General features: G+C 41.9%; 1 protein-coding gene across 3 annotated transcripts in view; it reads right to left on the reverse strand.

The window, feature by feature from the left end:
- Nucleotides 1-15,443, reverse strand: part of PGM1 (phosphoglucomutase 1) — a 73,174-nt gene that overhangs the window by 17,681 nt on the left and 40,050 nt on the right. For all 3 annotated transcript variants that reach the window (XM_057310604.1, XM_026497921.4, XM_026497920.4), the window contains 6 exons: nt 10,626-10,788; nt 10,139-10,285; nt 8,132-8,257; nt 5,553-5,743; nt 4,109-4,263; nt 1,312-1,427 (listed from right to left, as the gene is read on the reverse strand). In XM_057310604.1, the coding sequence (XP_057166587.1) occupies nt 1,312-1,427; nt 4,109-4,263; nt 5,553-5,743; nt 8,132-8,257; nt 10,139-10,285; nt 10,626-10,788 (898 nt within the window). The remainder of the gene's footprint in view (nt 1-1,311; nt 1,428-4,108; nt 4,264-5,552; nt 5,744-8,131; nt 8,258-10,138; nt 10,286-10,625; nt 10,789-15,443) is intronic.

Here is a 15,443-nt window from a genome sequence, read left to right on the forward strand (position 1 = left end):
AGACCACCTCACAGGTTCATGTGCATTCATCTGGTATCCCACGGAGTAACGTGGCATAGTCCATATTTTATGAAGTACGATAGGGCTAAGCAGTGGCCTTGTGTTCTCTGACCAAAGACACAGAACGTTGGGAAACCATCAAGTCTTCTTTGTGGACACTGTTCAATCCCAAGACTCATCCATCTTTCTTATATCCCCCAAGTCTATCAAGTCAATTCATTACCAAGGGGCATTACCACTTCCTCAAGGACATTAAATTTCGTAGAACTTTGTATATACATGTCTCAAATTTACCAGCTCACTCTACCCACTCTACCCCAGGACTTGTAGGAAATGAAATAAAGTCAGCATCTATTCTCTTTAACCTGGTATGAATTGCAACTCAGTTGCAAGACTTATGGAGGTAAGATTTCAATCTCTGCTTTGCTTTGGTACTAAAGGACCAAGATCAGTCCTTTTATTTCAAAATATTGGGTAAAAGACTAAGAGGAGAAGAAATATGGCCAGTGAAGTACCTTGCAACCTGGCTGGAGACCAACGCATGGAAAAGGGCCACATGACTGAATGGAGATTTAGAAAGGTGAGAAACTGACGTAGATAGGATGAGGCAGTAGGGAAGGTCATGGAAGTAGGACTTCAGGTCAGCATTTGCACAGGCAGAGAGGAGGGCGGAGAGCACAGAAAGTAGAGTCTAAGGGTCCTGAAAGGTCCCCCAGCCTCCTATGTTCCCTTCCCTCATCATACTAACAATTTCTACAGACATCCTCACGGACAAGGACATATTTTTAATTTCTTGATCACCTAGCAACTTCCTTCCACCCTAATGGCCTCCTTTCATTTAACCTTAATGAATCATAACTTGCTACAGCAAACTTGGGCCTGTTAAAGAGAAAGATTTAATGCTGTGCTGCAACCTCCTTTTAAATAAAAACGAAAAACTGACTCGCTCCACCGTATTTCTTCCCAGAAAGGAAAACATTTATAAAAGTTTCCTTGACCACGGAGGGGAGAAACATATGTTTATCACTCTGTTTAATCTCTACAGACTCAGTGACCATGACGCTGAGGGGGCCCCCAAACTTCCTGTCTCGGTGGATGTGATCCTCTGGAAGCAAAATTAGCCCTCCTCGGCTAAGCACGCTCACGGCTTTTCAAATGTGTATACTTCATCAGGGTTGTTATAAATAAACTGCATCTTGATTTAGGACACATCGGCCACCGGTGCTATTTCAGTCCTGCCTTAGCGGTTGGAGCGCTCCCTCAAGTCGTGTTTACAGAAAATGAAATGGTAGCACAGGGCCACGCACTTACCAGTCCCGAAGCTCTCCTCCCCACAAAGGGACAGTTTGCTTGCATCCATCAAATTCCCGAAAAACTTCCAGCCAGTTGGGGTCTCATACAAAGCGATCTTTGTAGCACTAGCCACCCTTCAAAGGCATGAAATCAAAGTTACATCACAGCAGGACTGTTAGCTTAGCCACGTGAGTGAGGGAAACTAGCAACCGTTATTGTAATCAAGGGTCCCATTTAGCCTTGCTCAGAGGTACACATAATTCTAAGATGGGTGGAAAATCGTAGGAGAAAACTTGTGCACAATGGGCTATTATACGTGGAGTCAGAAGAGCGGGTAAAAGAGGAAGAAGGAAGAATTAATTCAGGTCACTGAGTTTAATATCTTAAAAGGAGCGACAGTAGCAAAATGTGCAAGGCTATTTTTGAGGCTATTCAAACCCAACGTGTTTTGGACACTGACTACATCTACCACCACTCCATAAAGAACAAAAGAATGATGTTTTGATGCACTTCAAATCACAGAATCATAGAATATTGGGTCTAGGAGGTCACCCTTTTACAGAAAAGGAGACAGGGTCTAGGAGGTTATGTGATCAGCCTAAGGTCACAGAGCCAGGATGGCCAACGGCCTGCTGCTATACAGCTGCCTGGTCAATGCTCCTTTCATTTCACCAGAAGGCCCAGAAAGGATAGTGTCCACTGGGTCTCCCATTTGTACCAACTTCCCCACACTGCTCCTTGGTCCCCTGTCCCCTCCAACACATCTTTCAGTCCTTCCTATATATCTGCAGACTATTTAGAACCTTTAAATCAATCTTCTTTTAAGATCCCTTTCCCTCTGAAAAGGAAGACTAATCTGCATTTCATGCACTGTTTTAATAAGTTCTGCCTTCCAGAATGCTCGTTTGAAGAAAATTAAATCTGTAAGCTTGAAAGCTGGAAGTACAATAAACTTTCACCTGGGTAATGAGTTATCTCCATTGTGATTCTATATGTGGATTATCAGTTTCTCCAAAAACTAGAATTAAACTGCTCGTGGATGACACAGAAGTTATTTCAGGACCTGCTAGGTCTAATTACAACAGCCTGGCCAAAACCAGCTCACAACTTCAGCTAAAGGGTGTGGAGGCAGAAGCCAGGTTCTGATTCTAGCTCTGATTTAGTTGTGGGGTCCTCAACAAGACAGCTAACCTCTTCTTTGGGTTCCTCTTCTTTAGGATAAGGATTGCTGTGAGGATCGAGTAAGACTATAAACCACTCTATGAATATCAGTTATTAACTTCTCCTTAGCTGAAGGGAAATTAGCACTAATTGTATTAACACGTACTCCTCCTCTCCCCCACAGTAGGAAACTATGACACGGCCCAGCTGGGTCAATTAGGAGCAAAGGTTCTGACTCAGCCATGTACTAGCTGGGTGACCTTGGGCAAGTTACTTAACTTCTTTGTCTTTTTGTTTTCCCACCTGTAAAGTGGGGTTAGAGAGCATTGACCTCATGAGGTTGGTTTGAGAATTAAATGACTTAAAACATAGAGTACTTCGCGTCTAGCACAAGGCAACATTCAATAAATATCAGTTATTACTAGACGAACCTAGATATATCCATTTTGCTTTCTTCTTTGACCTTGACCTTTTATTCTTTCACTCATTCTTTACCATTCATTCAGCAAACATTTACTAGGCACCTAATATGTTCTAATTAACATTCTCCCTAGTCCTCATTTACCATTTTTACTTATATTTTTTAATTGTTTTAGATGTGGTCTCACAAGCCACCTTAAAGCCTTTGTAAATGAGGGGTTTATAATCAATCAATCAATCAATCAATCAATCTGAGATACCAGTGTTTATTGTCACTGGGTCCTTTCTCAAAAAACTGAATATAATTTTCCTTAACTATTTGAGCTTTCTGTTTCTTTGGATTTTAGACAAATGAACATTTACTGTGTTTGTGTATGGATGGGGACCCAGTGAGGGATGGACATGGAATGTTTCTTTGGAAGTTCTTTGACATATGATCTTCCTTCAAACTGCTCTTTCACTCAAACGCTGTGCACACCTGCTAAAGGACAGGGATGTTTCTCCAGAGTGATGCTGTCAGTACAGTGGGGCTGCCATCCACTCATTTCTTTAGCAACATTCAATCGTTCCTTTTTTAAAGGGGTGTGTGTGTGTCCTACTATGCACCAGGCATACCATGGTATATACGGTAGTGAACAAGACAGTCTTTTCTCTGTAGACGTTTACAGTCCAGCAGGGAAGATAGGTGAGCAAACAAGCTATCAGAATAGTGTGGTAAGTACTGGAATGGAAGAGGTGCAGGGTTGTTAAGGAAGCACAGAGTGGGGACATCTAATCCAGAAAAACCCCACCCATTCCCTCATAAAATAAACGCTTACATGTGGAATATAAAAACCACAACAAACAAACCGACTCTTAAAAACAGAGAACAAACTAGTGGTTGCCAGAGGGGAGGTGGGTGGGGGGATAGGTGAAGGGGATTAAGACGTACACATCCCAGAGATGAAAAGCACAACATAGGGACCATAGTCAGAAACACCGCAATAACACTGGACGGTGACAGATGGGGACTCTACTTATTGCAGTGAGCCCTGAGTAATACACAGGAAGTGCTGAATCAGTATGTTGTGTGCCTGAAAGTAATAAAATGCTGTATATTAATTATACTTTAACAAAAAATGTTTAATAAAATAAACAGCCCATACTATGCCTCAGATGCCCATGCTGCAAGGGGAGGAAGAGTGTTCCAGACACAGAGAAGAGCCTGGTGAGGGCCAAGGGAATGGAGACCTACCGGTCCAGGGCCCCACTGGTGGGCATGCTGCGGGCAAAGCCTCGGACCCCGGTTTGCTGGAAATACGGAATGCTGAAGATGTTGGCAGCAATGACAGCCACGGAGTCTGACGGGTTCACAAAGAACCCATGCTTCCCCAGAATCATGTTTCGATCCTTTGGGAGAAGAGGGATTCAAAGGAAGAGCGTTTAATCAAACTGCTGGAAAAAAAGAAAACAAACAAACAATCTTACATGGGGGGGGAAATAAAATTTTAAATCATAAAATTTAAAACTGATACCTTTATTCATACCTGGTTCCGAACACTGGACTTTGTTTCTAATGGATCTGCACAGTACACCGCTACACCAAAGGCACCCCCATGCCAAAAAACTGGAACTGTTTTCAATTAAAGTGCAAGCACAAACTCCTTCTAAACCAAAAACTCTGTTCTTCCTCCAGAGGCCAGCTGTCTTTAACCTCCCAGACCTTTTCCAAACTCTGGAATCAATCACCTCTCTCCCAAAGGACAGAAGAGATCGAAATAAGAAAGGAAATGCTGGCTGTTCACATAGTTTGGTGGGTCTACCAGGCCTCTTTCGAGGAACAAAGCAGATTTCTTCAAGAAAGAGATCCTAAATCATGGCCCCTCCATTTGATGCAGGACCCAACAAAACACGCTGCCACCTTCACCGCTTCCTTGGTGCCTGGTATAAGGAAGTACTCAAGTAACTCAGAGTTACTGAGGAAAAAACTCCCATCATGCACTGCTTTGGAAAGGTGCACTGCAAAATAATGTTTTTAGGGACCCTTTTAATTTTCCAAAATTTTGATATGGGAAATTTTTTTTTTTTTTTTTTTTTTTTAGGAAATAATGGATTCTACCTGAATTTAAAGAACAAGAGCAATAAAAATATATTTTCGGCTAAGTAAAACATGTGTAGTACCCAGGATACAAACCCAACTAAAATACATCTCTTCCTTGTCTGTTATATAGTCATCAATGTAAATAAAACAGCCTGCTTATTAAAGATACTAATTGTAGAGAAGGAATAAAAGGTTAATTCTCTCATTACAGTTTTATCATTTAGCTAATGCAAATGAACAAATGGGTATATTATAAGGCTAAAACCTTTTCCAGGGCTCGAATAAACCCAGGAGGGATTTCTAGAACCTGACCAGCTCATGAAGCACCAGTCATTATGTCATAACTGAACCCTGATCACCCTGCCACTCTTAGAAAACATGAATGTCTAAAACTAAACACATGGGTTACATTTCAAGGACTTACTCCTGTTCAAGAGGGTCTTCTAATAATTTAGCCCTGACCCCATGTACAGTGAGGACTCGTCAAAGTCACTCACTCACGAAGCCCACAGGGCCTGACGAAACAGCCTGCTTCTCCCAGCTTTGCAGGACCAGGCCTGGCCCGCATCAGAGTTCACTTAAACGCACTTGTACCCACCCCATCTCCATCAAAGGCAGCCCCAAAGTCGTGCTCTCCTGTTTTCATGGTTTCCACCAGGTCAGCAGCATAGGTGAGGTTGGGGTCAGGGTGGTGGCCTCCGAAGTCCTCCAGAGGAACACAGTTAACTGCCGAGTTTGCGGGGGCACCCAGTTCTTCGCAGAGGATCTTCTTCACGTATGGTCCAACGACTACGTAAAATGTGAAATGAAGAATCAGAAACTATGACTTATGAAAGCATGTCAGGATCGGGGGAGAAGGTGGAGGCATTCTAAGGAGAATAGCATGAATGACAATGAGAATGTGAAGCCTATATTCAGGGGCCAGTGGAGAGGTAAGTCTGACTGGGATGGAAGGTTTTGCCAAAAGGAATAATGAGGGGTTTGGTTGGAAAAGGTGGGGTTAGTTGATGAAGGAGAATGGGGGAAGGGAGAGCTGTTAGCTTCTATGAAGGCCCTACTACACACCTTGCCAGGTGCTTTGCAACCATTTTCTCACTCCTTCAAAAACAAAAAGAATTCACAATGTGGTAGAGCTCAGTGCTTAAGAGATTGGACTCTGGAATCAGTGTGTCTGAGTTCAAATCCCAGCTCTGTTAATCATGGGCTGTACAACTTTGGGAAAGTTATGTAATCTCTCTGTGCCTCAAGCTACCCTACTGCAAAATGAGGATAATAATAGTAGCTACCTAACAGGGTTGGGTGAGGATTCAACAAGTTAATAGACAGGAAGCTCTGAGGACAGTACCTGGCACGTATGTTATCAATGTTTACATTGTGATTATCACCTCTACTTTATAGATAAGAAAACCAGTCTGAGATGAAGCCATTTGCCCAAATTTACATATCTAGTAGGAGTGGGAGCTGGGATTCACGGCCCTAATCTTCCTACTATATCTGGCTATCAGACAAACTGGTTCAAAATACAAACAAAAAGTAAGAACTACCAACAAGAGGAAAAACCAGTCACATACTTTTATGGTGACATTTTGTACAACTACCAAGAACATTCATTTCTAAATTGCTGAGAACGTGTTTTCACCAAGGAAGGTACAGACACCAATGTAGGCCACAGAGGTCAGAATAGGGTAGAAGATGCTTCTCCCGTTAGGGGTCACATGTTAAGGAGGCTATGGACACACCACAGAATAGGGTCAAGGCAGCCACAGCTGTGAAGGATATAGAAACTGAGGCATTAGAGGAATCCCTGAAAGGCCTGGAGAACAAAGTCTACTTCATGACCCTCTTCCCGTACCTCACGCCTCATCACAAACCCATTCTTTTCATGTTTTTATTTCTAGTTTTTATTTAAAATCTGGTTAGTTAACATATAAAGCCCATTCTTAAGCCATTCTCCTCATTTCCCTAACATAACATTTCTTAAGTCTTCATGGCTTTGCTGCAGCCAATGTCTCAGCTGGAAATGACCACCCTAGGTCTTTCTTTTATAAAAGCTGAGTTGGTTGCCAACTTCTTCCAGGAAACCTTTCTTGATACTGCTAGTTAAGCTATGCCTTCTTCCACACCCCAAAGAGAATACTTGAAATTCTATCTAACCCTCATTTTGTTGGCCTGACAGTAGTTTCTGACCCATCCCATCTCCCCAAGCATAGCAAGTCCCTGACTGAGTCCCTGCCTCCCCCCCATGCACACATGTAGTAGGTTCTCAATACATGTCTATTGAATGGTTTGAAATGACAGAATAGCTATCATCTAAGTAAGGAAGTAGACTCATTCTGTGGGACTCCAGAGGCAACTTAGGACTCAAAGGTGAGGTTCAGGGATGGAAGATTTCCACCCTCCAGAAGAAGGTTTTCTAACTGGGGTATTGCAGTGTAACAGGAGGCCCTGAATGGCACCATTAAAAGAGTTCAATCCCAGACAGAAAGTCTTCCCAATCAGGCAGGCAGCTAGATTCCAAAACCAGGGAGATTCCTTCCCACTCAAAGATTCTAAAATTCTAAATTTACTACAAAACAAATAAACAACCTCAGTGCTCAGGAATTGCCACATTCCTCCATGTGAGAAATCCTCGTGGTTCTGGTCCACAAGGATGGCTGCTGTTTCTGCTGACCTGGCCCCACACACCCACAGAGGAAGAAGAGGGAGAGACACCCAACTGTTGTTACTGAATTTAATCCTCAGCTTGCTCTTGTAAACTCTGCTCTTCTAAGAAAAGGCACATGTGGGGGCAGCTGAGTGGGGTATGGGGCTCAGGAGCATGTTTACCTCATCTAGCAAATGACAACCACCCCCTTGGAATAGATGGGGGCGCTTAGGAAGAATGTAAGGTATCTTCTGAGGGGGAGGAAGCATCCACAAAAACAGTTGCATGTTACTCAAAACCTGATGCCTAATGTGGAAACTCTGAACTTCGCATTACCTTACCATGAGGAATGTCTCTACCATTTTTGCTGCATACAATTAGATTTTTATCTATGTGATATGGTTGCAAAATCACTATTTAAAAACTGTGATGCAGAGTCTTGAGAAAAGGCTTGTTAAAGCATCATGATACACAAGGCAGAGAGCAGCTTCATATCTCTAAGAGAGGGGAAGGGAAGAAAAATAGCTCCATACCTCCATGCATGGCATCTATACGGATCTTTAGTCGGTTTGGACCAGACAGCAGTTCTTTCAGTGCATTGAAATCAAAGATGTTCCTCAGCATTGTAGCATAAGCTTCCACTGAATCCACAATTTCCACTGTGAGAACAAGCAACATTAAAAGATGGGGGAACTAAATACATTAAGATATTAGACTCAGGGCACGTGGGTGGCTCAGTCTGTTAAGCATTCGACTCTTGTTTACGGCTCAGGTCATGACCTCAGGGTTGTGGGATCAAGCCTCATGTTGGGCTCTCTGCTGAGCATGGAGCCTGCCTGGGATTCTCCCTCTCTCTACCTCTGCCCCTCCCCCACCTCAAAAAAATTCTTTAAAGAAATATTATCTTCTAAAATGATTGTATTGCTGTAAACCCACAATAGCTACTTTAAAAGGATAATTATCGGGGCGCCTGGGTGGCACAGCGGTTAAGCGTCTGCCTTCGACTCAGGGCGTGATCCCGGCGTTCTGGGATCGAGCCCCACATCAGGTTCCTCCGCTATGAGCCTGCTTCTTCCTCTCCCACTCCCCCTGCTTGTGTTCCCTCTCTCGCTGGCTGTCTCTCTCTGTCAAATAAATAAATAAAATCTTTAAAAATAAATAAATAAATAAATAAATAAATAAATAAATAAATAAAAGGATAATTATCAAGCAGCTCCAATACACCCTGGCTGTTCAAGACTAACAATAGTCCTGAGAAGTAACTGTTACTAGACCTGTTTTATAGACTTAAAGAAAGACTTTAAGTCTGAAAGGTTAAGTAACTTGCCCATATGGCTAGGCCGGGGCACACATGGGATTTTTGACAGAGGTTTGCCTGACTGTAAACGCTGTTATGCTGCCACACTCACTCCTTGCCTATCACTATAAAAAGCGTATTTTGGTGTCACAAGTAACAGAAAATGTAATGCCCACTTTTCTTTCCTTTTTCTAGGCCCTTTGCCATGGGACTTAAGGGTAAAAAGCAGGAAAAAAAGGGTTTTTAATAAACCACTTTTCACATGCACTGCTGAAGGAATAAAACAAATATAAGAACTTAGAATTGTTCTTGTTGGATGTGCAGGGGTTGAACATTTTCAAAACGTTGAATTTAAGAAATTCTCTACTGGTGTTTTCCAAACCCTAAGAATGTCTTCAAGATGTACCAAGGCGCCAGTTTATCTTTGTTAGGATGCAACTGCCAGCTCTCGATGGGTAGGTTCAAACAAAAAAATGCATTCCATCACATTGCAATCCAGAAGAAAGAGTACACTTTAGAACGGTCAAAACACAAGTCGCCTTACTAACCATCTCATCCTCGTTGTGTTAATATGAACAATGTTATAAACATTTACTCCATCAATTACTGGTAACACCTTGGCATTCAACCACAAAATGTCTACCACAGCTGCCTCTGTGGGGAGTTTCAGTTTCGCCCCCAAAATGGCTGATTTTGATTTTACTGAATATTAGGGCAGGAAATAAAGAATCGAAGCCCAGGCTTTGGAATCATTTACACCTAAGTCTGAATCTGGTTTACCACTCACTGACTATGGGATCTTGAGCTTGTCATGTAAGCTCTCTCAACCTTTGTTTCCTCATCTGGAAAACCTGCATACAGATAGTGCTGCCCTCACAGGGCTCTGTAAGAATAAAGTGGGATAATGTATGTTAAGAGCCTGGCCCATTGGCCCACAATAAAAGCTCAATAAAAGCTGGCTATGAATGTAATCTTACAGGTCTTCTAGTCAAGGCCATTCATTTTATAGGTATGGAAGCCAAGGCTTAGAAAGTTGGAAATGATTTACCCAAAGTCACAGGGCTGATTCCTGGCAGGAACGGATTGGGACTCCCAGACCCAACTCTAGACCTGCTAACTAAGGCATGCGAAGCTTAGTGACCACGATCTTTCCAACACTGAGGATCCATTGTATTAAAACCTTGAAAGGCAAACTGTTCAAGTTGGAACTAGAGTGGGCAGGAGGGGAGGAGAGTCAACGTGCCTGTGAATGGTTTGAACTTGTTTTCCAGGTCAAACTGCTGCTTTCCCAGAACTCCAAGGTCTACTTTCAGGTCGGGGCAAATTGCATATTCTTCAATTGTCTTGCTGATTTGGAAGATTTTATCAGTTATTGCTTCTGGAGCGGGACCTGGAAATCAAACGGTGAACTGTGGGTCATTTCGTGGGACTGACATGAAAATACAAAAAACACAGAGCTCATCCATCCCTCTTCACCAGCACATGCGCCATTCCATCATTTAGACAGCAAAGCATCAAAATTTTCTAAAAGAAAATATGTTAATGATCATTCGTGCATGGCTTCTCATATTCAGGTACAGCAGAAGGAGAAGCATTCCACTGTCACCAAAAGGAAACAAAAAATTCCCTCGCTAAGGATCAGAACCAGAACCCTGGCCTTCCAAGGCCTCAGTTATTAGTTTGTCCCAATGACCAGAAATGGACTATCCTCAAAATGACAGAAAACTCACCTCCATTGGAAATATTAAATTTGATTCCAAAATCTCCATTGGGTCCTCCTGGGTTGTGGCTGGCTGTCAAAATGATCCCACCAATGGCTTTGATCTTTCTAATGATGCAGGATACAGCAGGGGTGGAGAGGATTCCATTCTGCCCAATCACCAAGCGACCAATCTAAAAGAAGAAATCCAAAATGCACACTTTAACATCGATAAATCCAGAGCTACTGCACAGAAACACCAAAACAACAGGCAGATGGACAAAGAAACAGTATTGAACCAGAAAAGGTGTTCTTTAATGAACATCTACAGCCTGGATTATTATTATTATTTTATTATGAAGTAGAATATTACTGTTGAATAATATTATTACTGAAGTAGAATCCGTATTGCAGAACAAAGTCATTCCTTCACAAAGCCATTCCTTCAGATAGTTTTTTGGAACTTTGTAGTTTTAAAATAGTGTGTGGTCTGGGGGAGCACTAAGGCTCTGGCAAGAAAACACAGAGTATTTGAAACACAGTCTTTCCAGACCAGGTTCATAATTTTCACTGAAAAATTGTTAGAAAACCCACATTTTTATCCAATTCAATCATGCTTTCAGACCGCATTGGGGGAGAAGATAGCTCGTTAAAGGAATTCTACCCAAAGAGAAGACTTTTTGTAACTTAAAAAAATTTTTAAGGTAAAAAGGGCGAATTTTATATGAAGAGTTTTACAGTATGCATCTCATAAACTTATCTTTCCAATCAAGGCTGGATTTTGATATAGTGGTTTCCTCCAAGCAGGACACATCCACCCATGTGAGGGTGTACCTGGGTTACCTGCTGGGCCTAAAGCAGAAGCTGCTGGGGGTTATTACTGATTAAACCAATCAGAACCACCTACAGAAAAGGGCTACAGGTGGTTACTTCGCTCGCTCTTAACTCACCTTCCCTATCGCTCATAGATGTTATCAGCACAGCTCCTAAATCTTTCTTCACTAAAATGTAATTTATACTTGTTTCAACATGACCCAAGTTGGAAAAGAAGGAAGAAGTCCCATCAGTTCCTTGAACATACTTGGAGAAAACCTGACTACTGCATCAAAAGATTTATAAAATGAGGCGTTTGTGCCCTCATTCCATTCTCCTTTCTGAGAGAAGAAAGGGACAGGAATGTTTTAAACTTTCCATTTGTTATTTCTTTTTGCCCCACCCAAGATAAACATTCTTGAAGAAATGACTTATGGTGGAAGATGTGTCTGATGATACCTGGATTCCCTGGGAAAGCTTTTCTGGAACTCTTACCTCTGCCACCCTACAAGTAAGTCACTGAACGCATGCCCGCCTTATCATCAACCCCTCGGCTGCCAACCACCTCCCAGGAAGCAGCTGGTTCATTTCAGTCACCTCTTGGCTCTCATTTGTCCATCTCGGAACAATGTTTGTTAGACTAATACATTTGCTATGCCTTGCCTTCCTCAGGAAGTGGTGATGACCAGGGTAGATGCTATAACTAGGCTCCTCTGTAGACCAGAGGGACCTGCAGACGGTGTGAAATCAGTATTAATCATTATCACTGAGCTGCAGAGTGCTTTCTAAAACCCATGGCATGTTCAATTCATTCTCATAGTTGCTCCCTAGGACTGCTGTGTAGATGAAGAAGCTGAGGTCCAAAGTTGCGACGCTGCCCATTTGTCCACCCTTGCATTTATCCAAAAGCAGTAATAACAAGTGTTTATGGAAAGGTGGTACAGGAGGCACTGGGACAGATGACAGGGCAAGGTCATGAGGCAAATTAGTAACCATCGCTGGCCACTAATAGCTAACTCAATACAGTGAGAACAGTAACATCTCACCCTTCCAGCAGTTTCTGGGTTCTGATAAGAGTGAAAATCTATAGTTGAGCAGTTTCATAATTTCAGTAGGAGGGGCTTAACTAAGGGTGGCAATTTAATCAGCCAGAGTGGTGATGGAGTTATCTGGAAATTATACTTGCACATACTTGCACATCAATTATACTGACTTGTACTCAGATCTTACATGTATTTGATATGGAAAGGGAGACTGGTGAATGAATATTAAGCTGCACCACCCGAGTCATCCCTTATTCTACCATTCTTTAGGGTGAGATCTGCAGTCAGTAATGGTCCAAGAATGAGGGGATTATATCGGGAGTAAGAATAAGAAAGTCAAGAGACAGAAGCAAAGGAAGTCCAGGGTACCTTTTTCTCTTCAGCCCAAGAAGAGGTAACAGCAGATCAAAATCTCTCCTTCCAGAGAAGACTCTCTCCTGTGAATCACCCTCAGAAATATTAATCCTCAACCTGATATTGAAGAGATATTACCCTATTACCCGCCTTCCCTTGACAATGTCTGGAGCACTGCAACAGGTCCTGACTCAGTCTCCTCTTTCTCTCTCCCACCTGTACCTCCCTTAATCTACCCTGGCTGAATCCATCCTTCTAACTCAGGCCCACCTAGTTCACCTTTTTAAACCACAGTTCTGTGTCTCTCCTCTATACAAAAACCTTCCCTGTACTATACGATCCAGAAATTCCAATTCTGCTATAAACACAAATGAAAACGGGGACTCAAACAGATAACTTGTACACCCATGTTCATAGCAGAATTATTCACAACAGCTAGACGTCCATCAACAGATGAATGCATAAACAAAATATGGTATATACACACAGCAGAATATTATTCGGCCTTAAAAAGGAATGAAATTCTGGTACATGCTACAACATGAATGAACCTTGAAAACACTGTACTAGGTAAAATAGCCAGACACATAATGACAAGAATTGTATGATTCCATTTAAATGAGGTACATAGAAGAAGGCAAATTCATAGGCAGAAAGTAGAACAGAGATTGCCAGGGGGTGGGGGAGGAGAAATGGGCAGTTACCGTTTAGTGGGTATAGAGTTTCAGATGGGTTGAGAAAAAAGTTCTGGAAATGGATAATGGTAATGGCTGCAGAATATTGTGAGTGTAATTAATACCACTGAAGTGTGCACTTAGAAATGGCTGACACACTAAGTTTTACGTATACTTTACCACAAAAAAAAAAAATTTTTTTTTAAAGAAAAATCCTTCCCTGGCTCCCAAGTGTCTATCAACTTACAGATAACTCCCTCTACCTGGTACTGAAAGTCCCCCCAACAGACTTCATCAAGATAAAAAGCTTCTGCATAGCCAAGGAAATAGTCACAAAAACTAAGAGGCAGCCCACAGAATGGGAGAATATATTTGCAAATGATACTACAGATAAAAGACTGGTATCCAAGATCTACAAAGAACTTCTCAAACTCAATACACAAGAAACAAATAAACAAATCATAAAATGGGCAGAAGATATGAACAGACACTTATCCAATGAAGACATACAAGTGGCTAACAGACACATGAAAAAATGTTCAAAATCATTAGCCATCAGGGAAATTCAAATCAAAACCACACTAAGATATCATCGTACGCCAGTTAGAATGGCAAAAATTGACAAGGCAAGAAACAACAATTGTTGGAGAGGATGTGGAGAAAGGGAATCCCTCCTACATTGTTGGTGGGAATGCAAGTTGGTACAGCCACTCTGGAAAACAGTGTGGAGATCCCTTAAAAAGTTAAAAATTGAGCTACCCTATGATCCAGCCATTGCACTACTGGGTATTTACCCCAAAGATACAGATGTAGTGAAGAGAAGGGCCCTATGCACCCCAATGTTCATAGCAGCATTGTCCACAATAGCTAAATCGTGGAAGGAGCCGAGATGCCCTTCAACAGATGACTGGCTTCAGAGGGGAGGGGGGTGGGGGAATGGGTTAGGCTAGTGATGGGTAGTAAGGAGGGCACGTATTGCATGGTGCACTGGGTGTTATACGCAACTAATGAATCATCGAACTTTACATCAAAAACCAGGGATGTACTGTATGGTGACTAACATAATATAATACAAAAATATGATTATAATAAAAAAAAAAGAAAGTCCCCCCAACAAACAGCCTTTCCTGTTCTTCCTTCGCCCTCCCGCTACTCCTTCCCGCATAGCACAGCTCACGCTACGAGGATGGATACCTCACTGTTTACCCACCATTTTATCATCAAACACAACAGGGAGCAAACTTCATTTTCCTTTTTAAAAAAAGGGCCTGGTGCTTTCTTATGTTTCACAAAAAAACAAGTGCCACATTCTCTGACCTGCTAGTCATACACACATATTCTTATTTCTAAACATCTCTCTAAGTTTAAAGCTCTGGAGACCAAATGAGATATCAGTATTATAAATGGGGCCCCACTAATGTCTTATTTTGTACATTAAAATTTCCTGTACTACTTAGCTCACAGAAGCATCGTGTAAAAAAAACTTCCTGTAAATGCAGACAGCTCTGTGCAAATAAAAACAAAGGGAAACTTCTAACAATGGCAAATTGTATTCTACAGTCCATAAATGCACCAGATAAAAGTATAATAAAGAGAAAAAAAGTGAAATGATCTTCATTTGGCTCACTAGGCTGAAGTGGCTTCCAAGATTCGACTTAAGGGTGGAGTGGGTATTGACAGAGGTGAGGAAGGAACAATGACTTCTACCAAAATCTGTGGCAATAAATGATCTTTCCTTTACATGTCCTCCCTAGAACTCTGTCCACAATCAAAGGGATGTCACAAGAGTCAGAATTGAGGATATGTCAGAAAAAGAAGGAATCAAACCATCTAGGAGGTGATAGGTTTTATCAGATTAAAGTGCTTTATTGGTCCACTAAACGTTTTACATAATTCAGTTTGGTTGCATGACTGCTTTAAATGCAACACTATTTTAAATAAAGAATGCCCTTGAGAAGATTTGAA

Source organism: Ursus arctos, unplaced genomic scaffold, assembly GCF_023065955.2.
Source record: "Ursus arctos isolate Adak ecotype North America unplaced genomic scaffold, UrsArc2.0 scaffold_12, whole genome shotgun sequence".
NCBI lineage: Eukaryota > Metazoa > Chordata > Mammalia > Carnivora > Ursidae > Ursus > Ursus arctos.